The sequence below is a fragment of the Mastigoproctus giganteus genome, chromosome 12 (assembly GCF_048544385.1).
Source record: "Mastigoproctus giganteus isolate SK-2022 chromosome 12, ASM4854438v1, whole genome shotgun sequence".
Lineage (NCBI taxonomy): Eukaryota > Metazoa > Arthropoda > Arachnida > Uropygi > Thelyphonidae > Mastigoproctus > Mastigoproctus giganteus.
In genome coordinates, this window is record NC_143586.1 from 53,454,637 (window position 1) to 53,481,221 (window position 26,585).

Here is a 26,585-nt window from a genome sequence, read left to right on the forward strand (position 1 = left end):
AAATTTGAGTAATTCACAAACCTGAAAAGTCAAATTTCTTGCTGCAGCTCACTGGGTGCACAAAAGCAAGTTTCCTTTGAGCCGAGGGCAGAAAAGCATTGCCCACAGAACTTTGCTGAGAATTTAGTGGGGGGGGGGGGGAATAAGAATAACATTAATATTGCTTTACGTTTTCTATCAGTATTTTATCTACGGAACAAGGGAAGGCTTTTAAAAATTGAAATTTAACAATGCCATGAAATTTAGCTTTACTAGGAAAGCTGTACATGGTTGGTACATGAAACTAACCTTGTGTTTTTTGAAATTAACTTATTTTTAAAAAAGAAAACACTTTAAAGTTTACAAAAGGGTACGGATACCTTGAATGTTCCGAGGGCGTGGCCTGACGCCGTGTTTGACAGGCGTTGCTTCTCCGAAGAGGTCACGTGATGTTTATGATGTCACTACGTCACTTCCGATCATGTGACTCGGATGTTGCCAACAGCAGTCTGAGAGAATGCGGGCATCCACTTGTACACATGCGAAGTAGCGCTAAAATGAATGCATTTTTTCCAAAAAAAAAAAGGAAAAAATTTATATAATTATTAGAGAATGTGGGAAAACAACAATCACAGTTCAATATATCAAAATCGCAGATTAAAATTCGCACAAAATCAAACGCTTTAAGTACAGTACAGTACTATTATAATCTTATTCATCTTTGCATATGTATGGATCGCATTGTTTATTAATATTTGTGATAATGTAATGTTGCCAAATCAAAATAAAAATTGCTATTTTTTGGCCGGGGGAGAAAAAAATCCACCTAAGATGAAACTCACTTCCCCCTGTCATCCTCCTGGATTCGACACTGCGTGAGAGCGACAGAATTTTTCCTTGAAATTTTGTCAGATCAAGTGGCTATGTATAGTTTTAAGCGGAAAAACAGAAAATCGGATTTTTCCGGATTCGTGAGTTTGACCTCCGGCGGAATAAAATTCCCCCCCCCCCCCACAAAAGAGTAAATTTTCTCGTCGGACGTTGAAATTTTCGCCATATCAATTTTTAAAATTTTCTTCATACTGCGCTTTTTAGGGCCATATCTGTTTACACAAAACACGAATTCGATAATTTTAGGAAAAAAATAACCGAAAATTTCACAAGACTGTACTGCTTCGGTAGATGTTCGTTTTTTTTCATCATAAGTAATCATAAGTATTCTCTTTAATGTGTTTTCCTTTGCGTGCCATGCCGGCTGGCAGTCAGGGGAAAGACAGCATTCACTGTAGAACACTTGCGTGGCATTGTACGAAGGTGTAGAAGTGAGTACAAATATTCTCGCTGCTTGTCGCCGAGATCGGAGAAAGCAACGGCATGTCACATAACCAGTTTATGTGTATGATGTATGACACCACGTGACTAGCTTTCGAAACTTTAGCCAGTTCTGTGGACATAAAATAAATAAATTTTCTGTTTATAGTCCGGGACGACCAAACGGTCAGAGGAGTTCACAAGATAGACAGAATACAAGAAACAGCACCGTATTCAGCAGTCACGGGCTTGAACCCCGGTCACTCAAGGCACGTGTACTTATGCACCCACGCGCCTGACCACTAGACATGTGTATGTGTGGCAGGCACGCAGCAGGTGTAAAAAATGCATTCATTTTAGCGCTACTTCGCATGTGTACAAGTGGATGCCCGCATTCTCTCAGACTGCTGTTGCCGATATCCGAGGAAAGCAGCAGTGGAATAGCGCCATTGATGTACATTCTGTGAGACTGCCGGTTGCTGAGTTCGAAGAAAAGCGCGGGCATAAAACATTGATGTCATGTATGTCACATTATCGGAAGTGACGTAGTGACATCATAAACATCACGTGATTTCTTCGGAGAAGCAGCGTCTGTCAAACACGGCGTCAGGCCACGCCCGCTGAACATTCAAGGAATCCGTACCCTTTTGTAAACTTTAACCGAAAACGGTTAAACACTTTTCTTTTTTAAGTTTTGCAAAACTAATTTAACTGATTTCTAGGAAAATGTGATAGTTTTTCAACAGTTTCACACGTGCTACAGTTTCTTTTATATAGTGCAGTATCCCTATTGACATTCATGGACACGTTCTTATAACCTAAAGCGCTTGTCAAAATATGCGACCTTTATCAACCTTGAAATTCAAGGTCTGCGGGTTAGCGGTGACAAACATACTGTAGTTTGAAATGGGTCTTCAGAACCAGTTAGACCTTTCACTATGCTCAAGTTTCTGGAATTTCACACGGGCCATCGCATGCCAGCTGTTGGTTTAGGTACTTTTCAGGTATGATACACTCGTTTAAGCTTAGGAGTTGTTTTTGTTCGTGAGGGATATTTCCTGAAATTTATCTTTCCTATCCTCCTATTACAATTATTTATTTATTTATTATTATTATTTTTTTTTTATTTAACAAGGAACACATAATAAATTGTGGTTTTAAATCAGAATTAATCACATAAAAGAACCCTGAAAGGTTTAAAAAAATTGAAAGTTATTCTTGACACGAAAACAATTAATTTTAAAAACAGCGAGACAAAAAAAAAAAAAAAATGTTGAATAAGGAAAACGAAAACATCAAAGCGGGAATAATCCTCTCCAGCACAATTGTACATTTATTATTTTTCTTGGTTGCTACTTTTATACTCCACACTTTTCTAGCTGTTTAGAATATACAATAATAAAGTGAGGGATATTTCCTGAAATTTATCTTTCCTATCCTCCTATTACAATTATTTATTTATTTATTATTATTATTTTTTTTTTATTTAACAAGGAACACATAATAAATTGTGGTTTTAAATCAGAATTAATCACATAAAAGAACCCTGAAAGGTTTAAAAAAATTGAAAGTTATTCTTGACACGAAAACAATTAATTTTAAAAACAGCGAGACAAAAAAAAAAAAAAATGTTGAATAAGGAAAACGAAAACATCAAAGCGGGAATAATCCTCTCCAGCACAATTGTACATTTATTATTTTTCTTGGTTGCTACTTTTATACTCCACACTTTTCTAGCTGTTTAGAATATACAATAATAAAGTATAAAATAAAATAATACATAATTATAAATAACACAATATAAAACAATAAATAAGATATGAAAACTATGCATATTATTAAAAGGCTTATTTTAGATTATCAGATTATAAAACGAACCTATTTCTATGCAACATGTATGTATATATATTATTCTAATAACTTACACAATATAATTTATAATGCATTATAAAGATTATATTCTATCATACTGTACTATACAACAATTAGTAATTTTGAAATTTTCTTTTTTGATAAAAAAAATTAATAATAAATATCATTTATTATTACGAATGCAAAAGTTTTTCCTTATAGAAAGGAAAACGTTTTTCCTCATAGAAAGAATACCAGAGTGAGATTTACAGTATAGAGAGTTGTTATACCAGTGGTTTTCAACCTTTTTTTTAATAATGGCACCCCTAAGTAATTTATTTTATTTTGCGGCACCCTTACTCAATTTTCTGCCTGTTAGATCCGATATATATATATATATATATATATATATATGTGATAATTAAAATAAATATGATATTTAAAATAAAAACATCAGCCAGTAGTACGGCAATAATACAGAGCGAAACGAAACGCAAAATAATATAAAATAAACAAACAGGGAAGGGAAAGTAGAGATAATAGGACCAAAAGGTAGTCGATAATCCCCTGTATAATTTAGTCAATTAAGTCATTAAACCCAATTAATAAAAAATGATCTAAATTTAAAATAATGCCAATTATAAATAATTTAGCGGTACCACCCCTGGAAGGTACCAGTTCCAAAAGACATGAAATATCACCAAAAAAGGTTAAAGAACTACCAAAAACTAAAATATCAAAATAATAGATCAAAGTGATAGACTGACCATCATGCCCCATATCGACAGAGGACCACGAGGCCAATAATGGTCATGGAATCGCTGCATTTCAATCGTCATACAAATTCTAATGCTGCCTCTAATGATAGTTACATAGCCATATTTGATAGTTACATATATATATATATATATATATATATATATATATGTAACTATCAAATATATATAACATGCATATATATATATATATATATATATATATATGCATGTTATAATGGCGCCTCCGTAGCCAGGTGGGAAGGAGCAGCAGTGCGCAGCACACGCTTCTTGATTAGACCAGGGTTCGAGCCCGTCACCACCAAATACGAAGGATGCGGAAAGGTCAGGGAATGACCACCGCATATCCCGGAGCAATATGGCCTCAGTTGCTAATGCTCCTAAAAACCAAATAACAAACAAACAACAAGCATGTTATAATAATGTTATATGATATATATACTCGTATATATTTAATATTAAAAAAATATATGTTGTATGGTAGTTATTACAATAAAAATAATTATAAAAATTACATTTCATAATACAAATTATATATATATATATATATATATATACAGTTTATAATAATTTTATTCTTTATATAGAGGTACTAAGTAAACATCAGTTATAGATCACTACAAAATTAAAAAGATACCGTACACATTTTTATAATGAAATAAACATATAAATTTAAAAAAAAAATAAGTTTAAGTAACTTAAACCCAAATTATGTGGCACATCCCTAGAATGTTGTTGTGGAAACGTATTCGTGGAAACGTATTCTGCATCCCGTAGGAATAAATGGAAGTATCGTGAAAATATCGTAATGTGAACACAATAACTCTGTTTTTTTTTGTTTTTTTTTTTGTAATTCATTCCAAGTCCTTGGAAGTAATAAAGCTATATTGAAATATATGGACATAAGGTTAATTGGCAAAGAGAGTCGACTTATTAGTTTACCCCCTTTCCCGTCGGTCCCCCATCAGTGTAAATCAAGTAATGATTACAATACAATGTTGTCAGTTTTAAAATAAAACTACTGGACTTCGTTGCTGAGGAGATTTATATTACTAAGCTATTTATCCCCTGAGTCTAATGACAGGGGATAAATGCCCCTGAGTCTAATGACAATTCAAGCAAATAATATATATTTCATTAATATCTTTAATGATTGGAACCACGAACTATCAGTTGTTGATTATCTTCAGAAATTGATCTTGTCATGCCTCGAAGTTGTTGCTGTCATCAGGGCCAGAGGCGGTTCGACTAAATATTAGTTTGCACCTGGTGAACTTTTGTTTTCATTTAAAATGATAAACTGAAGCAAATTGAGGGCTTCTGATAACATTTCAGCCACAATTGTCGTGTTTACCAAAACTGTTGTATAAACGTTGCAAATGCTCATTTTGGAATATTTTCAGAGCGCCTGTCAAATATTACTTAGCTTTGCCTTAACTATTAATAAATATCTTTTGTTTATATTTCTGTTTGTGAAGCTAGTCATTAATGTAACATATCATCGCGAAAAAGAGTTAGAAATGTGAAATTCCTAGGTGATGCACTTTCTTTGAACATCAGTGTATGTTCATAAGCTTTGGAGGATACAGGAGTACGGTTATAAATGCAAGATGCCGCGGTCGACGGATTTAATAGACTTCCAGCTTGGAATATAGGGTGCCGCATAAGCAATCGGTGTATGTGACATTTGCCTTCAAATAGCAGGTAGTTGATTGTTGGAACAAACTTCTATCCCGTCTTGTAGAAGTGGGTAATTTAAATAAATTCAAATGAAGAACTACACCAACTATTACAGGGGATGGACAAGTGATATTTTTTTTTTTTTTTTGGTGTCTAGGTAAAGATAAACTGCAGCCATTATCACCCACTGCAGGATGGAAGCCTCCTTAACAATTCGCGGACCATAATCTGCCACGCTGGTCGGCAGATCGACCGTATTTAGCAATCAGGGGCTTGAACCCCAGTCTACTCAAAGAGCGTGTGCACTCCCGCTCCTGACCACTTGGCTACGGAGACTTGACTGGTGTCTACACACTACTAATTCTGTTGTTATTGGTATTTGGTTTAACGACACAAGGACTACTGAGGCCACATTGTGTCTGATCATAGTTTATTTAGTCGAAATATACCGCTGTAGATGTTAAATTAAATACTTCTGTATAGGTCAATACATTTTAAATAGATTGCAAATTCTTCTAAGTTTACATAATTTCCCAGAATATGAGTTAAATCATGTGAGCCTAGAGACCGATTGAAAAGTGTTTGACCGTATGATTGAATATGAAGGACAATCAAACAGAAAATGCATAACCATTAGTTGACTGTCACAAGACGAACACTGGGGTGGATCTTCTCCCAGTAGTAGAAACAGATGGGTATGATGAATGTGTCCCAATTCTGAGTCTTGCCAGTACCACTTCCTGTCGTCTGTTTCGTCGAAAGCCTGAGAGCCACAGCTTTGGTTCTTGCTTTATCTGGTAAAGTTCATTGTTGGTGTTACTTTTCCAGGATAATAATTCTGATACTAATACTAATTTCAACTGCACTAAAGATCCCTAGGTCGACGATTGGTCATGTGATTTACAAATTGAAGCGGACTGGTGCTGCAACTGTCAAGAAATTAGCCCTGCAAAGAATCGTACTCTCGGAACGCAGATCGACGTTGCTGCAGCACTCACGTGCAGCAGTCCTCGGTGAGACGACTGGAACATGTCAGCACCAGTGCAGTGTGCAGGGGTGTTAAAGTGCACTAATCAAACTGACCAATACTAGACGCCGCCTAGCTTGATGTAAGATCTGCCATTCCTGGACCGTAGCCCAATGGAAAGTTGTGATTTGAAGTGAGGAGTCACAGTAATATGATCTACCAGTCTAAGGGTTGTGCTTGGGTGTGACGGATGCCAGGAGAACGCTACTTGTCGGACTGTATCTTCCCGACAATGAAGTTTAGCAGAGGCGGTGCGTAATGGTCTGGGGCTGTTTTTCATGGTTTGGCCTGGGGCCATTGGTTGTTTTGGACAAAACCATAAATCTTGACGTCCATCTAGAAGTTCTGAACAATAATGCTTTACCTATATTGTGGCACCATTTCGGGGAAGGCCCATACTGTATCAACAGAACAACGCTCCATGTCATACTGCTCGCGTTGTGGCGGACCGACTTCAGGATATGAGAGTCTAAAAGTTGTACTGGCCAACTCAGAGCCCTGACCTCAATCCTATAGAGAACCTCTGGGATGAATTGTATCGTCGGGTGCATGTTAGGAGAGATTGCACAAAAACAGAGCCGAAATGGTTGACACATTGAAGGCTGAATAGAAGAAAATATCGAAGGACATTTATAAAAATCTGGTGGAGAGTGTTCCACGGAGACTAGAGGCTGTCATAAAGGCTTAAGGTTTCAGCAAGTGTTATTAATTTTCCTGTAAATAAAGGTTATTTGTAGACATGCAAGCGTGCGGATATTGATGGAAGGACAGTGTATATTAATAAAAATTTATTTAATAGTTTTATTTATTCAGTATTTGGTGTGTGTTGCAGAAACATTTATAATAAGAGGGGGGGGGAGTCGAATAAACATGTGTTCTGGTAAGCCTTCAAAAAATCAGCAGCCATAGCTCCATAATCGTTCAGATTATGGAGCTACAGCTGCATATGGCTAATCATTCTACCAGTCACGCAACAACATATATATAAGAACAGTAGTTTTTAATGAACAGGATTTTATCTCAGTATACAGTTTTGTTGGGAGAGAACTAAAGTTCAGAGACTTAGGATCAACAAATAAATTTTGTGGTCTCTCCGACTAAGATTCTGGATATACGTATTCGAAATTCTTTCCCGAGAAGGGAAGGGAAGATAAATACGAACCAACTTCACCAACACGGCTTCTATTCCATTTATCTAGCTCTGTCAGGAACAGTTTCTACGGTGCACGATTTTCATATACAGTGTATGCATTCCTCGTAAAAAAAACTTCAATCTATTTACATCCAAGTTAAAACTTCCATGGCTGGAAGTAATGAGAGGTAGAGTAGACAATATAATATAGCGCTCGGATCGTAAGATAAGCTACATTACTGAGGCAAAAGGAAGGGTATTAGAATCGATTTTTAGCTTCGGCAGTCGCAGCTCATTTTGTCCAGATATGTTATGAAGTTGATCCCCTGAAAATACCTGGTCATTGAGAGGTCTAAATATTTTTATTATCGCCATTGGCTTAAGGCCCTTTATATTCCTAATATAGTACACAATATTAATAGAGTGGAGAAACTAGGATCTGTTCCATACTTCTTTAACCGTATTTATAAAAAAGTTCACATAGAAATGATAGGATAGGGAGGAGAGAAGCCTCATTGCCATAATATCATAATTTTTCGCATCTCATGAGTATCTCCTGTGTGTTTATTCAACGACTTACTGAGAATCACATGACTCCCCTTGTATTATTCTAGCGACTATAGTCCTTAGGGAACTGCATTTAGAGGAAATTTTGTTTAAGGAAGACAGGGTCCTTTTGTCACACCGTGACCGAATTAGTTGGTCTCGGTTTTATTGACAATAGTATACTGTACACACAATGCAGAATTACAATATAATGAAATATTGATGGATATCAATGACAGCTCCGGTACCGCACTTAGAATAATTTAGATTCCGATGTATGTGTGTATTTGTATGTAATAACACAAATAATAAAAAAACCTAAACACACAATTCTCTTCAAATTGAAATAGGTTATGCGATATTTTAAAATCGTCCATCAACCGGAAAAATAAAGTTAATCGAGGCGAGTGGGTCACTGAATAAGAACGGCGCTCCAGGATATATCGCAGACCTCCAGTCAAAGTCTGTACATTAATGCATATGTCATAAGGGCCCCCCACCCCCACCTCTCATTCAAATTTAGAATTCTTCCTTTCAAATGAGCATATTCCCAATGCTAGTAAAGAAATCAGATAATTGTTTTTTTCAGTCCTAAAAAAAGTGAACAATTTCAGACCATGTGTCTTAATCTCAACCTTCACTAAAGTATTAAAGTATTTGAGAAGTATTAAAGTAAAGTATCAAAGTAACGAAATATTTCAGTGGTAGTATTAAAATTTTCTATTCTAAAATAAATAAAATTTTTTTCTGTTTATACACCGGGACCACCAAACGGTCAGAGGAGTTCACAAGATAGACAGAATACAAGAAACAGCACCGTATTCAGCAGTCACGGGCTTGAACCCCGGTCACTCAAGGCACCGGTACTTATGCACCCACGCGCCTGACCACTAGGCTACGGCTGCCTGTTCTATATTCTATATATTGTATATACTCCAATTCTAACACCACTTTTGGACCGCCAGGACTTATCTGTTGAAATCGTCTGACAACATTTTGTATTGTGCTGTGGGTCTCCATAGAAACTAATCCAAAAGAACTAACGAGAATTTCCTACGTGTACGAGCGTAATGCTATAGAAAGATTATCGACCAATGTAGCTGGTTTCATAAACCGATAACTGCAAATTACAAAATTTCAAGAACTCCCAGCATTCCAACGGTAAGAAAGTTGACCCATTTCTTTTCCCCACTGGTTTATAGATTTCTGAGAACCTTTTTCTGAGCTGACTTCGCTCTGATGATTGAGTCTTAGCACTATATGCAGATCAGGAATATACTGTACATTTATAAAGATTTTTCCCTGCAAATTGTAATTATTTCGTTCTTTTTAGAGATCAAAGTTTGAATGCTGTAAAATAAGTGAAAGAGCGATCTCGGATAAGAGAGTTTATCAGAAAAGCTGCTAAGGCCGAGGAAATTAGGGCTCCTAGAGGGGAGAGTGTACATTCTATTACACAAGGTTGCATATGAGTATATCAGCTTATTGGAATGTTAATCAGATCTCCATTACATTTCAGAACAATTATTAAAATCTAATGGAGAAGCGTCAATATCTCCCCAGTCCATAATGGATGTATAAAAGACGTGATGGGAAACTACACATATACCAGAGTTTGACTCCAATATGGGCATCAGCATTAGTAGAAGCATATGATGCAAGAAAGCAAGCTTGTACAGCATCAGCCAAAAATAAATAAAAAATAAATTCCATTTCACACAACCATTCGCTCTAAAAGTTTGTCCAGTTTTTCCTTGAATTTATTTAAGCTATCAACTTCCACAACGACAGATGGAAGTTTGTTCCAGCAATCAACCACCTGCTGGCTAAAGGCAAATTTCCGAAAAACTGTCCTTCCTCGATTTGAATTCATGTCCCCTCAGGTTCGTAATCTGAGCAGGAGGAAGAATCTCATCAGCACTGAGCCTGCACAACCCATTCAAGGCAGTATACACCTCAATCAGATCACCTCGCAGGTGCCTAGTCTCCAGACGCTGCAATTTGCAGGATTTAATTATTCCACTAATAACATTAGTCCACGTAGATCAATGTCCATTTATTACCACTCTCTGCCGTCTCCCACTCAACCATCCCTTTATCCATTGCAGCAACTTGCCCTTAATTCCATACCGCTCCAATTTGTACAGCAGTCTTCCATGTGCAACAGTACCAAAAGCTTTCCTGAAATTCAAGTATATGATATCAAAATTATTTTTTGTATCCAGTTCCCTTGTAACCACATCATAATATCCAATCAAATTGGTAAGACAAGACTTCCTCTTAACAAACCCATGCTGTGTCTGAATTATTACTGCAATCTTGTCTAGATGATCCTGCAATGCTTCTTTAGCCAGTGACTCCATTATTTTCCCCAGAACAGAAGTTAAACTAACAAGTCTGTATTTACTCGTGTCACCCTTTGATCCCCTTTGTGAATTGGGGATACATTTGCACAACTCCAGTCAATGGGGACCTTCCCTGAGTCCAAGGACGCCGTCATAATTATGGCTAAGGGTTTGCTTACTTTCTTGCCCTATGTTGGTTAAGATCATGGAGTTTGTGGGTAAAGATACGAACTGGAGCCATCTCGATAGGAATGGTATCTTTAATGGATCACAGCATAGATGAAAGGAAAGTCTTGCCTAACCAATTTGGCCAATTATTATGAAGAAGTCTTAAAACAATTGCAAGAAATGCAAGAAACAATTCTGACATTATTTATCTTGACTTGAGTAAAGCTCTTGGTACAGTTCCTCCGTGAGAGACTATTATATAAACTGGAGAAAATTAAGATTATTTATAAGATCCTTCGTCGGATCAAGGCTTGGCTAAAGAGATAAAGGATTGCCATAAATGGAAACTCTTCAGGGTAGATCAATGTAACAAGTGCAGTCACAGGGTTTAGTGTTGGGGCCCCTCCTGTTCCTATCCTTCCCTAATGACGTTGGAAAAGAATTCAGGAAAGTTTGCTGTATCCCTTGGCAACATCAAGGAAAACAGTAAAATTCTGGATCTATAACCAGGATGTTAAAGTATTCCACAGTGATGGAGTGAGGGGAAACACATTCATAGTGGCATAGTATATAGGGTAAGGCGCCACAGGTGGTCACCCACATCTGCGCCATCAATACCCTTGTGTAGTATACAGAACTCTGTAAATGCCAGAAGTTTGTGTGACATCAAATTTAAATTATTATATTAGGGTTACCCGTAATTGATTGCATAAACTCGTATTTGTGTCTGTAAAAACTGGGGTTTTGCTGGAGGAAAAAACCCCAGTTTCTTTGGGGGGAAACCTTGCCATGTACGTCTGAGACCGACTGACTCAGCTACGGAGTGAAAAAAGCCTATTAAAGTTCCTCGCGTCATCGACGGGATTCGAACCCGGGCCTTTTCCACCCGGTGTTGGGAGTATGGTGATGATACCACTGTGCTACCGCGCAGACACGCTGGGATTTTTTCGTCTTGTAAAACAAACAAATCGACCAGAGAACACACGAAATTTACAGACACAAATACGGGTTTATGTATTAAATTACTGTTAACCCTAATATAATAATTTGATTTGTGTGTGTGTGTGTGTGTGTGTGTGTGTGTGTGTGTGTGTGTGTGTGTGTGTGTGTGTGTGTGTGTGTGTGTGTGTGTGTGTGTGTGTGTGTGTGTGTGTGTGGCATGTTGTTTGTGCATAGTATTGTGTTGGGTTCTGTTGTTTCTCAAGCTCCTTGGCCACAGGGCCCCTAGTGGGACCCTACATTGCTCGCCACCACCACTAGGAGGTAAGCCAGGCTGCCAATTATTCTCTGTCTGGACTCTGCCGGGGTCGCCGGAGCTTCCTTGGATTAAGTCCAAGTTAAAAAAAAAAAAAAAAAGGAAGGAGAGCATACGGGGACATAAGGATAGAGGCCCTGTGCGCCGGCAGCATGGTTCAAGTGCACTACCTTTGGATTTCGAAGCAATACACAATTTTTTAATATTTTCATTAATTTATTGAAACATAAGATACTGCATGTATTCGAAAATTTGGTGAACAAAAAATTTATTCCCACATGCATCACCTTGCAAAATATCCTGCCGGCGCCCATCAGAATGTATGGTGACAGAAGATGGACCAACAGGAAAGACGGTCCACCAAGAAGTATACGTGAAGTGAGGGATTTTTTTTTTTTTTTTTTTTTTTTGGAGTGAAAGTCACAGAAGCAGGTAACCCTGCGCGAGCGCCAATAGCCATGCTCAGTATGAAGATCCCGCACTCTACTGAGTGCCAGCAGTGATCCCGCACCCTGCATGTGGTGCCAGCATCCTACCCTGGCCAAGGGTTAGCATTGCAGAGAGTAACTCTGCAGATCCTGCATTTCAAGTGATAGCATGATCCTATCCTATCCCCGAAGGGATAGGATAGGATCATGCTATCACTTGGATCATGCTATCCTATCCCCGAAGGGATAGGATAGCATGATCCTATCCCTTCGGGGGTTAGTATATTCCTACTCCACTAGGGGGTTAGCGTGGTTCCCTTCCAATTCTAGTATTTGGGCGTGTGGTCCATCTGATTGTGAGTACAGCCTGGCCAAATCGTGCGAAAGCAGCATATGTCGATTCATCATCTAGGAGGAAGTGTTCCTGGTTCTGTGGAGATCCTTGTATTTCCGTGAGTAGTCTTGGGCGTGGGTCATCGTAGGCTGGACAGGCATATATCATGTGTTTCCAGGTTTCCTCTTCACCGCAGTGGCACCGCTTTCAATCCCAAAGGCTGTGAGCTTCTGTTGAAAAGAGCCATGTCCTGTAAGTACAAAGGTGACGTCGCCCGGGGGAAGAACCAGGGAGGAGGCCTGGGGAAGGTAAAATTGACTGAAGGTAGAAACTTGTTGATAATTCTTACCTTCTCAGTGTTGTTCCATTGTTCTTGCCATAGGTTTAGGAGGTAGTTGGAGATGCGTCTCTTTTCCTGCTTGGAGTCATTGGCCAGGTCAAGTTCCAGCCCCAGGATTTGAGTTGGTAGTCCTTTCCTTAATCGCTGGAATAGTCCTCTACGTGCAATCTCAAGATGCAATGGCATACATCCTGCTATAACTTGGAGGGCAGGGGTGCTGATGGTACTCAACAGAACATTCATTCATTCATAGCAGAGAGAAAAGGTGTGGAAGATGTTCTCGATCAGGTATATCCACGACATACCCAGTAATCACTTTCGCCAATGCAAGTATGTATGTTGCTGTGATTCTCAATTGTCATGGTGTCACAGAGAGAGAGAGAGATCTGAGTGCATAACTAATCTGAAAATCGTGAAAGACTCCCAGTAGTCGAGGAGGCTTAAAAAACCCTTGAGTTATGTTTTAGGGTACTGAACACTAGTTACTTAATAACATAACAAAATTGAAATTAGGCATTTGAGATTGTACTGGATGAAAAACTTGGTGGTTCTGTATTCCTGCTAGCTATGATATTAATATCACTTTTATTTATTAAAAAATTATTTTTAGTACTAAGTGCTGTTCCCATTTTGTCCAACAAACACTATAGTCAGCTCTCGTAAACGTGGCTTCATCAGGGATCACTTACGCTTTTCTGATTTTACTGTTGGTCTTGTCTTCCTACAAAATTGTTCCTTATTTTCCTCTTATTATCAGGGCCTGAAATGGGCTGGAACACAACGAAACACCGTTCCAGTTGGCGTTGACTGCTTCATTTCTGTTATCTGACGACCATTCTGTTTCGTAAAATATCCATTTCGACGCCTGCTTATTATTTTCACGTTCACAGGTTATCAGACAAGTGAACTCTTTTTAAATCATGTATACAGAAAACCAGTTCTTAAATTATTTTTATTCGTTGCATTTAAATAAGTTTCTCCAACTTCCTTTTCGTTTTAGAAAAACCAGTTATATGAAGGGTTTGACTGGCTCATAAAACTGATTAGGCTGCTTTATAAAATGAAACAAGAGCTGTTTGATCATAGAAAGTGAATACCGTACTAAACAACAGATCTTTTCCAGGCGAGAAACGAAAAATTACCCACCATGCATCCATGGAAAAGAGAACAACAAGGTATACCATGTGTAAAGAATATGGGTTGCGAGATTTTATAATATTCGTTTATTTCCACTCGGAACAGGATTTGTGACCCATTTTCATTGACAAGCTTGTTTAATGACCGCTTGGCTGAATGAGGGAGTATTTTCTTTTGCTATCTCTTTTCTTAGAAGATTGAGTATAATGTTATCAACGTCAATTGTTTTGGGGAAGGAAATATTGTATCTTATTGCGTTTTTTGAAAATAGCAAATTATGATATGGCAATAAATGTATTGTTATTTTTATCCTTACTGTGTTAGTTACACAAATGAAACATTATCAAGTGCAGTAAGGCAATATGAAACCATGGATCAAATCAGACTAATACACGTATATGGTTTATTGTAATAACACAACCACAACAAAAAATTATAAATTAAAGTCTATTTAATTTATTAAATAATAGAAGTAATAAGATTTAAATACATTTGGTTAAAAAAAAAAAAGAAGTTGATTAGACTGATTTAAACCGAAGTTTGCAATGAAAAAGAGAAATAGCCTTTTCCATTACGTTAAAACCATTAGAGGACGTAATGTTTAATTTCTCCAAATGGTTTTATACTTTAAAATTTTAGAAATGTTAGTAACGTTCTCAACCACAGAGCCAAAATTATAATTTGACACTACTTCACGGATTAAAAAAAAAACAAAAACAGAGTAGTAAGAAAAAATAAATTACAAAACGCGTAACTAGATGGCGTGACACTAAACGTTATAGGGTCAACTATCTTACGAGCTCTGTATCCATACCATGTGCAAGGAGTACAAGGATTACTGCCAACTGATATGATATCAGTTGGATACAATAATCGGGAAGGATATCAGTGATATCCTTCCCGATTTTTGTATTTAAGTCGTAAATGTGTCTGTCCAGACAGCCATGCGATGGTCCTCGCAGTTAGCATAGTGGCCACGATCACCCACACCGAATGGAAAAGGCCTGGTTTAAATTTCAAAACAGGAGGAATTTTTATGGACGTTCTTCACCATTGGCCAAGGTAATCAGTCTTGTGCGAGGGTTGGTTGCAATGAATTTTCGCTTAGCGAAATACAGTATACTGACGCTGGTTGGTTGCAGGGGGTTTTAGGTGCATCAGCAACTTAGGCCATATTGCGCAGTATATAATATCTCTGTAAATTGCGTGTGGTACATTTGGTGTTTTCTGGAGGAAAAACCCGAGTTTCAAAGAGAAAAAAAAAAAAAAACATTCTACCCTCGCCTGAAACCGACTAACGCAGCTACGTTGTGAAAAAGACCCACAAAAATTCTTCGCATCATTGACGTGATTAGAATTTAGGTTATTTCCATTCGGTGTAGGGAGCACAGTGATAATACCAATTGTGCTACCCATAAGGGCTTACACCGACGCCTCATAGCTTCAACTGTTTTAGCACAAAAGCAAAACAACAACAGCAGCCGTATGACAAGAGAATTAACAGCTTCTTTGCTGGAGGTGGCAGTTCGAACACGCATGCTGTCACACAGTAATGGGCTGTGATACTATAGATATTCTGCAATAATGTTTTCCATATCCCACCTAATATAAGCCATGCCACAACCCTAATAGCCTATGCCACAACCTTTCAATTATCGTAGTCCCTAAACAACATAATTCATATTGTTTAAAAAAATTTTTGCTGAGATTTGTTCTCTTTTGTTGTTTTGTTTTTTGTTGTCATTTCCCTGCAGACTGTTTAATTAAGAGTTATTCAGCATTCCACTTCAAACTTTTTGTAATATATATATATATACACTGATGTTCAAAGAAAGTGCATTACCCTTTAAAATTGTAATTCTTGTCTGAATAACGTAAGTATATGGCAATATTTCTTACAGATTGCATCAGATAAGATTGACACGCGTAGATGATGACGTAATCATCTACGCGTCCATCAGCTGTTACTTTCAGCTATATAAGCACGCTCTACAAGAATTGCAGTCATTCCTTGCTTGTGTCAGGATGGCGAGTTACGTGCAGTTGACGCCACGAAGAAAGAGTGCTATTTTGTTGCTTTACATGAGGAAAGATGTTCATATTGCTTATAGTGTTTTGTAATCCGTCGACAGTGAGTAGGTTCCTTTCCAAACTCAACCCCAGGGGCTCACATCTTGTGCGTATTGGGCTTGGCACACCCAGGATCCTGAGCTGGATATCATCATTCTTCTCTTTCTTCGTGATTCCCTTCTACTTTTCTCTCTCTCTCACTCACTCAGGGTAACTCGGGAAATTTTTTTTTGGCTGGTGCAGCATAAGTCGCGGGCTTCCTTGCACCACATGGCTAATAATAATAATAATAATAATAATAATAATAATAATAATAATAATAATGGTTCTGCTGATAGAAAAAAAGGAACCGGACGCAAACGAGTTTCTACGCCAAAACCCGCGTTTTGAAGCGATTATACCTTAAAAACCGTAAAGCTTCTTCATCTGAGCTGAAAAAAGAATAGGAAGAACATACAGGAGTGGTAGCAAGTGCAGCAACAGTCAGAAGACGCCTCTTCAAAAATGGACTTGTAGCCCGTCGTCCTAAGAAGAAGCCCCTCCTCACACAAAAAAAAAATGAAAAAGGAACAATTAATTTGGTGTAAGGAGCATATCAAATGGACCCTCGGGTGGAAGTCAGTTATTTTCTCGGATGAGTAAAAATTCAACCTGCATGGCTGTGATGAGAGACAAACGATTCGACGTAAATGTGGTGAAGAATACCCTCCAGACTGTATGGTGTCTACAGTGAAATTCCCTACCAGCCAAATGATATGGGGAGAGTGCATTTCGTATCGCGAAGTTTGTTATCTGCAGTTCATAAAAGGTTCCGTAAATGCCAATGGATACCTGGCTATATTGGAAGGCAAACTGCCTATGTTTAAAACAAATACACTGTACATGTATTTGTAAATCCCCCTGGGGTTTAATATATGCCTTGAGGAGTTAAAATTCCCGTTGGCCTCGTCCACCTTATGGCTCCACTCAAAGTATGACTAGCAATTTTACCAAATATCACGAATCCTTTGTTTAAATTAATTATAACAGGGCGAGAGTAAACACAATTACAAAAATTGGTGTTAGAGGGAAGCAATTATAGCAAAACAAATTTTTCAATGAAAAAAAAAAAATTATTTTTATTTTCATTGAAAAGAAGGAAAAAAAATTATTTTATTTTCATTGCATTTTGTTTTAATTTTGCATTTCTAGTAAAAAAAAAACATGTAACAATGGAATGTCTCAAACTACCCCAACATTTAAAATTTCACTAAAGATCCCAATTTATTTAATCTGGATTCCTAACTGTTTATAATATATTTAAGCTTAAATAGCATTTTGGACAACAATTAAGAAGCAGAGATCCAGATTTCTCAAAATAGTGCAGTAGTTTTTTTAGTGACAATAGTGACAAATGGGCCTGGAGTACTGGGGTCCATAGTTTAATAATTTCAAATAGATATTTACAGTATACCCAGTTATAAAATATAAGTACAAATTCAGTAGCTTTCGGAACACGTGTCCCTTTATCAACTTTTAAAAACAAAAAAACAAATTTGAATACATTACAAGCAAAGTGTGGCACGTTACTCATGCGTCATTGTTGTAGCACGGACGTGTGCTGCCTTACGCCAGTGATCATCCATCAATAAAACGGTTGTCTCTAGGATGGGATGCAGACGCATGCCTTTCTGGCGATTTAATGCCTTAGGGTGGTTTATTATGTTTAGTGACTCTAGCCATAGGCGGTGGCGAAAGTGTCGCGCGTGGTCCACTATCTCAAAGTCGCGCTTGGGGTCAAGATCGTGGTTGGTAGCCCAAAAATGTTCTGCAAGCACGGATTGGTCAGTTTCGGCAAGCCGGATTGCTCTGTCGTGTTCCGTGAGGCGATCCTGGAGACGTCTCGATGTCTCACCTACGTAGCAACTGTTACAGGCCCTACAGGTGATACGGTACACTACATTGCTGCGTAAGACAGGTGTGACAGGGGTCTTCACACTGGAGACAAGTGAACGTAGGTTCCTACCGGGTAATTGCACACATTTGATGTTGTAACTTCTCAGGATCTTCGAGATACGTCCTGACACTCCTGGATAGTACGGAATGTAGGCGGACGATATGCCGACTTGCTTCGGAGGTCTTGGGTTGGAAGTAAGTTCTTGTGCCTGTAACAAGCATCTGTTTAGTACATGGGATGGATAACCGCATCTGGTTAGGTCCGCCTTCACACGGGAGATCTCGTTACGTCTAATTGTGTCGGTGCTGGAATGGCTCCAGGCCCTGGAGAACAGGGTGCGGGCAGTGCTATTGAGATGGCTTGGAGCGTGGCCGGACCCGTAGTTGGTGAATTGACCGCACCACATGGGTTTGCGGTATACTGAGGTCTCTAGACGTGGGCCTACGCGATGCACTAGCACGTCCAGAAACGGGAGCGAACCGTCCACCTCTGATTCTACGGTAAACTTGATGAAATTGGATAGAGAGTTGAGGTGTTCTAGTAGTACCGTTTCAGAACCACGTGGTATTATGGTAAAAATATCGTCGACGTATCTACACCACGTTGTAATAGGTGTAGGTGGGTTCTGGTGTATCTGCTCCTCCAGATCTTCCATGGCGATGTTAGCTACTACGGAACTGACAGGGGCACCCATAGCATTTTTATATATATATATACTGTATATATATACTCCGGGAAAGCCACCCAGTGGCAAAACAAGCTTAAAATTTGTTTTAACTCTGTGGCAACCGATATACAAGCACCTATTGTGCAACATGCGTACAATTAGCCAGCATTAAACATAATATGCTGTTAAAAATTATATCATTTTTTTTTAATTAGGTTTTTATGCACTGAGAAGACTTTACACTATATATACTGTATATCTATATATATATATATATATATATATATATATATATATATATATATATATATACAGTATTTCATATACAAAACAGAAAAGTATCATGTCTATATTTAAAATATCCAGTGAAAACAACAAGGGCGTGTGTCCCTTTTGTCATACAAAAATTAATTAGTATTAGTATTCGCATTAGTAGTGGCAAATGAAAGCAAGAGAAAAGAAAGCAAGAGTAAGGGAAAATGAAGGGAAAATAAAATAAGCTTAACCACTTCTACAACACCAGACGGCCGATCGGGCTAGCCGGGTGGGTAAAGTGCTTGCCTGGCAACCCAACGGTCGCGGGTTCGAATCCCGCCTCGGGCTTGGATCAATGTACTGCAAAAAACTTGGGAGGTGCACTATGGCCACAGAAGCCGATGCGCCAACAACTACCAAAAAAAAAAAAAAAAAAAAAAAACACCAGACGGAAGTTTGTTCCAACAGTCGACTACTGGCTGAAGGCAAATTTCCGCACATCTATCCTGCAATCATCCTTCCTCAATTTAAATTTATGGCCCTTCATGCGTGTTGTTTGCACAAGGGGAAGGATGCCAACAGAATTTATTTTACTCAATCCATTCGAAGCCTTAAATACCCATTGAGATCTCGGAAGCGCCTAATCTCGAGACGCTGCAACTTGCAGAAATATAAAATTCTTCCTGGTAAGAGCAACCTTTTGACAGCACCCACTCGCTAATCTCGGTTTCTCTTCTCTGCACCCGTTCCAACAGTTCTACATCCTTCCTAAACTGAGCCTCAAAACCGGTATGCAGTACTCAAGATGCGGCCTAACCATTGACTTGTATAACAGGATAATCACCTCCTTAGCCGTAGCCTAGTGGTCAGGCGCGCGGGTGCGTAAGTACACGTGCCTTGAGTGACCGGGGTTCAAGCCCGTGACCACCGAATACGGTGCTGTTTCTTGTATTCTATCTATCTTGTGAACTCCTCTGACCGTTTGGTCGTCCCGAAGTATAAACAGAAAATTTATTTATTTATTTTTTTATCCCTGCTGGAAATGTTCCTATATTATCATTGAAAAAAAATACCATCTGCTCTGCTCAGAAAACTTCGTCTGACTGCAGATTTAGCCCTAGATCATTTTCATTCTCCACTACCCTAAGTGTGATACCACACAGTTAGTACATTAATCTGGGATTACCTCTCCATATGCAGTACCATGCATTTGTCAATGTTAAACTTCATTGTCACTTCTCAGCCTATCTGCTTAATTTACCTAGATCTTGTTGCAGTACTATATCCTGATTAATGTCATTAACCACCCGCCCATCTTTGTATCATCTGCAAACTTTGATATTAGGCCTACTACGCCTTCGTCAATATCATTAATAAATATGAATTTGATAGTACAAACCAGAGCTATGATTCTCAATACGTTCTACGTTTATTTTAATATTTGTAAAAGAATAAGAGAAGTTTACCTCAATATGATACGTAGAACACTTCCGTATGATACTCTCCAGAAAGTATCATACAGAAGTAAACGTCTCTTATTCTTTTACAAATATTGAAATCAACGTAGAACGTATTGAGCATCATAGCTCTAGTTTATACTATCAAATTCATACTTTAAACTCTTGTTGATTATTTCATTCACTTCCTTCCTCTCCAAGCATAATCTATATGATTTCTGGAGAACATCATACGGAAGGGTTCTACATATCATATTGAGACAAACTTCTTTTACAAATTCATTAATAAATACAAAAACAACAATGGGCCCAGCAATGACCCCTGGGGAACTCCACTAATAACAGTAGTCCAAATACAGCAATACACGTCGAACTGCACACATGGAAGAGACGATGTTCCAGACATCCTGACGAAACTGAACCCATACCTGAAGGAAATAGTTACAGATTGAATATACAGCAATACTGTATAGTGTAGAATGACCACAGTGAGTTATGTTCGTCACTTATGTGCCAAAATATTATGACCACCCTGTCCCCACAAGTGTACGCATCCCACAGCCTAGGAGTGATGTCACCAACCGGCGAAGCATATATAGTGACGGCACACATAGGGCCTGCCATTTCTTCAGTACTAAGCCCCTGCAATAGGAGAAGGGAAGGACCTGAGAGAGTTTGAACAGGGAATGATTTGCGGCGCTAGACCACAAATCATTCCCTGAAATCGCATTTCAGCATTCGCAGGCGTTGTCGGCTGTTCGAGAGACGCCGGTGAAGGTGCTGCGGAAATAGTCCGAAGAGAGATACACAACTACCCAACATGTCGCGATGGAGAGACCACCATTGGTTGACAGTCGAGGTGAGCGATAGTTGGCATGTGCTGACTGGGACAAAAGACAGCTCACGCTCCCTGAATTAACAGCAGACAACAACCAGAGCATACTGACAAATGTTTCCGAGCAAAACCCATCCAGCGAATACGCTTGCAGATAGGTCTACGAAGTAGTCGACTTGTTCATGTGCCCATGTTGACTGACCGTCATCGACACCTCTACCTGCAGCGGGCACGGGGGCTCCGTTTTTGGACATTGGACAGCTGGAAATATTTCCTGGTCTGATGAATCGAAGTCCAACTCCATCACGCCGATAGACAGGTGCGTGTTCGACAGCTACCGGCGGCGATGGTATCATGGTTTGGGGGATGCTTTCATGGACATCATTGGTCCCCACATTCACATTTCACACTCCCTCACCGCCAGATCCTGCTTCGACATTGCTTCGAACCAAGTTTTGCTCTACATGCTGATGGGATTCTTCCTCTTGCTCAGATTAAGAACCTGAGGGGGCATAGATTCAAATTGAGGAAAGATAGTTGTAGAACAGATGTGCGGAAATTTGCCTTTAGCCAGCGGGTGGTTGATTGGTGGAAAAAACTTCCATCTTTTGTTGTGGAAGTTGACAGCCTAAATAAATTTAAGGCTGAAATGGACAGGCATCTGGAACGAATGGAGGGGTGAAATGGGAGTTTTTATTATTTTTTTGGTGATGCTTCATAAGCTTGCTTTCTTGCATCGTATGTCCAGATGGTCACACGGACACCATGTTAGCATTAGCATACTGGACTCCACTGACATGGTGACCGTGTATCCAGACGGCACTGGCCACATGACAAAGTTCCGTGACATAATTCCCGCGTTGTGCAGGAATGATTCGAGAGTCACGTTCAGCATTTCGTTTGCTCCCCTGTCTGCCAAATTTCTCCGAAATTTTGAATTCCTGTCGAAAATTTGTCAGCTGCGGTGGAACGCATTCGCCAGTCCATACTAGCGCCTCGCTCCGTTTTTCCGGACTCCTGGACCTTTTCCGAACCCCTGAACTTCTGTACAGTTTATTCAGAATATCCTGAGGACACCTTCCGCGGTCTCGTGCATTCGATGCCACGCCGGATGAAAGCAGTAATCACAGTGAAAAGCGGCTCAGCAGGTTATTACGCAGGTGGCCAAAGTGTTTTGTCCATGAGTGTATAATTTATGCATAAAACGAACACTTAAACAATAAAGGGCACCAGATGAAGAGACCTACAGACTGAAGAAGAATTGAGATACCCGGATTATTTCTGAACATTACATGGATAATTAAAATTGGAAAAAGTAGAAGCCTACCAATATGGTAATAAACGGAAATATGTTACAAATATTTAATTAAATTCAATTAAAAATTAAGGTTAAAAAACATTGGAATCTAAGTTTAAATTAAATTATATTCCAAAAATTTCAATTGGTGGAGCATAATGAATAAAATTATGTTAAAGAAGACAAATGACAGAAAAAATGTATTTCTTAATGTAAATAGCGTGGATAATTCAATATATGCAATATTCGCTATGTAATGCTCGCAGTTTTTTTTTTTAAAATAGTACTACGATGGCTATTCTTTCACACTGTGGAAATCGTCTGGGTTGATGTACCTTTGAAAAGTAAGGTGGAAAAAAAAAAAAAAAAAAAAAAAAACACTTTTTGCAGCGCTTGAATTCCAAAATATTTAATCTTTTGTAACAAAAATACAACTAAATATACAATGTACCAAAATATATTTAATTGTGTGTGTGTGTGTGTGTGTGTGTGTGTGGTATGGTTGTTTATTGGCGCATTAGCTGCTATGGCTATAGTGCGCCTAATATTTAATTGTGTATATAAAATTAACTTTCGCATGTGTTAGATATAAAAACTATAAATATAACGCATGCGAACATTACAAACCTAGTTATCATTGCTTCTGATAATCGGAAGCCAAAAACCATCTTAACATTTTTTAAACTTCTTTTGGCGTAATTAATCCGGACGCTTCCAGATTTTAAATCTGGAAGCGTCCGGATTAATTTTAAAAAGTAAAGTTATATTTGTCAAACGGAATGACTTTTCTAAACCCAAGCAGCAAATTATAGTAATAAAAATAATTTTCGTACTGCGTTGCTATTGCTTTGTTTAATAGCATTTATATTATGGTGTACGCAAATTTTCTTCACAAGTTTTACTACTACACAAATTAAACTAACCTTGTTTACTGTCATGAGATCTAGAGACAAAATTCGGTATTAGCCTGTTCACTACTCTGAATAACTGTTCTCAAAACCGGACCGAACGTAGAAACAACACAATAAAATAAATTAAGAAAATGCAGCAATGTAGTGAATGACAAATACAAACACGTACAGCGCCCCCTTCCACTTATGATCTTTTTTGGAGAGCGCATTCGCGATGGCGCTATACTGTATTTAATTGGGTTTTTATTGCTTAAAATAATACAGTATATTAAATAAACAATACAATGTATTATATTATTTATAATGTAACGTAAATATAATATAATAATTTAAATTATTTATAATTCATTTAATTAAAATTTACTTTAGTTAATTAATTTATTTTTAATTAAATTATGTATTTAAAGTTGATTATATAAATTATATTAAAATTTATATTTAAGTTGTGTATTTATTTTCTTAATTAGTGCACTTTTGTAAATTTAATTAAAATTATTACCCTTAGGTCATCCCAGACTCAAATACATTAGTACCTGGACCTCAAATATAGAAAATTGGATCTGGTTTTATTGAAAATATTCATATGAAAATTTTCTGTTGCATTCCAAATGTTCTATATGGATAACTGTGATGTATTATATAAATAAATATGCAGTTTGTTACTTAAAAGAAAAGATCAGATCATTTTTCGAAATAACAGTAGAGTTTCCACACCAAATGACCTTTCCTTATAGTGCAATTACTGACTATCATACCAGCAGTGAAAGTGATATAAAACTGTTGAAAGTGCATAATCAGTAATCCCTAATGCTAATTAAAAAAAAAAAAGTTAAAATATGATATAATTATATCTTATCAGTTGTACGTTATACAATGGGGGAAAAGATTTTCAAATTTTCGGAACAAGGAGTCGGTGTTCTGTTTTGTATATATTTCAATTTGATAAGGATTACGCCATAAATGAGTCATCCTATTTGAAAGAGGATGTAAGTTAGCAAATCTTATCTATGATTCGCCCTTTGTGCAGCAATCAAGCAGAAAGGCTGTTGCCGAGAGACTTACAAAATTCGGTTTATTTAATTTTTTTTTTTTAATTTAACCATTTATATTGAGCCGAGTGTTTCCGAAACGAAAGGGTTACCGAAACGGTAACCCTTATTTCCTTTGACCTTAAAAGTTTCCAATTGTTAATTCCAAAATGGTGATTATATCTAGATTAATAACACGAGATTTAACCTGAATTTGAAACTCGTACTTGACATTTGAAAATAACTGTATGATGAAATCCGTGTTATGAACAAATGATAAAAATATAAATACAGCAAATACCAGTCATCAGTGAAGCACTAAGAAAAGCCAATGGAGTAAAATCTTATTCTCGGGTTTACTAGGATGATGTCCGATTTTGAAGGAAGAAACATTAAAAAATAAATTTAATTATATATTGTTAATCTACGGCAGAAAATTGTTCGTTTTTAAGGAGGCATCCTTAAAAGCGGACAACGAATATTTTGTAATAAATAAAAACAAATATTTTGAAAATAAATAAATAAAGAGCCCTTCTAAATGGATAATTCCTTCTCTGATTTCGGTAATTTGAAGCGAACTTTAAATTTGACGCCTCCTTCTCCCGTTTTAACTTCTTTCGTGAAAAATCTTTCTATCCGAACAAAAACTTGTGGCTGAGTCAACTGCGTCATTGTCTCATACCTGTATGCATTCCAATGTAAACTGGTAAACTGTATTTGGATTTGTTCGTTCGTTCGTTCGTTATTTGGTTTTTAGGAGCATTAGCAACTAAGGCCATATTGCTCCGGGATATGCGGTGGTCATTCCTTGACCTTTCCGCATACTCCGTATTTGGTGGTGACGGGCTCGAACCCCGGTCTAATCAAGAAGCATGTGCTACGCACTGCTGCTCCTTCCCACTTTGGATTTGTACTTGTGGTACTGCATTCTCTGCGTAGTCTGCTGAATTCACTCTACAATGCCACTGAATGACAATACTGCTTACATGTAATCAATAAGCAGTTGTATTTCAAAAATTAACTCACGGTCCACTCAGATATTACTATTAATAGCAGTAATTTTATTAATATTAAATGAGATATTTCAATAATAATAATAATAAGCGATTTTCACTGGTCCACAAAATAATAAGAAAAGATATCCTAAACCGAACATGGGTGAACATTTTCAATTGTTATTGCGATAGGTCATTAAGTTTTGTTTTTTTTTTTAAACGAGGTACATCTGTAGTTCTAGAGCAAAATCTGGGATACTTTATTGACAATCACATTTTACCACACTGAAAAATGTGCACAGTCTTGGCGCCATCAATTTTAGCATTTGTAAGGGTGTGGGGAAAAAAATAACTTCAATTTTGAACATGGACGACGCTCCCTGGATATACCAGGAATGATTCATAGCTAATGTAAAGAACAGTCGGTGCGAAAGGTGTGACTGGAAACGAGTGATCGACTGCCGAGAGAACTGGAAGCAGATCAAGGTTCTGTGGGCACATAGACAGGACATGCTGATTCAAACAACGTTTAGCTACAAACAAGAAACTCTGTTGATGACATCCTGTTAGATATTTAAATTTAGGTTATATTAACGCGACCAGAAGTCTCGATTTTCCTAGATTTTCCTGATTTTGGATGTAATGTCTCGGGTGTTCCCAAAAAAAAAGTTTGGGAAAGCTGTTTAGTTTCGATTTTCATATACAGCTGTTTTTCTGAACTAAATATATGATATGATGTTAATATTAATAATATATAATTTTGTTAATTCAGCATGACAGTTATCATCATCGTAATACATAAAAATATCCGTACTGTTTACCTCT

At 37.7% G+C, this 26,585-nt stretch overlaps 1 protein-coding gene across 1 annotated transcript in view; it reads left to right on the forward strand.

Annotated features, from left to right (window-relative positions):
- Nucleotides 1–1,966: 1,966 nt before the first annotated feature.
- Nucleotides 1,967–26,585, forward strand: part of LOC150077066 (1,5-anhydro-D-fructose reductase-like) — a 59,037-nt gene continuing 34,418 nt past the window's right edge. Inside the window, exon 1 of the mRNA XM_090385970.1 lies at nucleotides 1,967–2,294. Coding sequence (XP_090242096.1) covers nucleotides 2,229–2,294 — 66 coding nt within the window. The 5' untranslated portion in view covers nucleotides 1,967–2,228. The remainder of the gene's footprint in view (nucleotides 2,295–26,585) is intronic.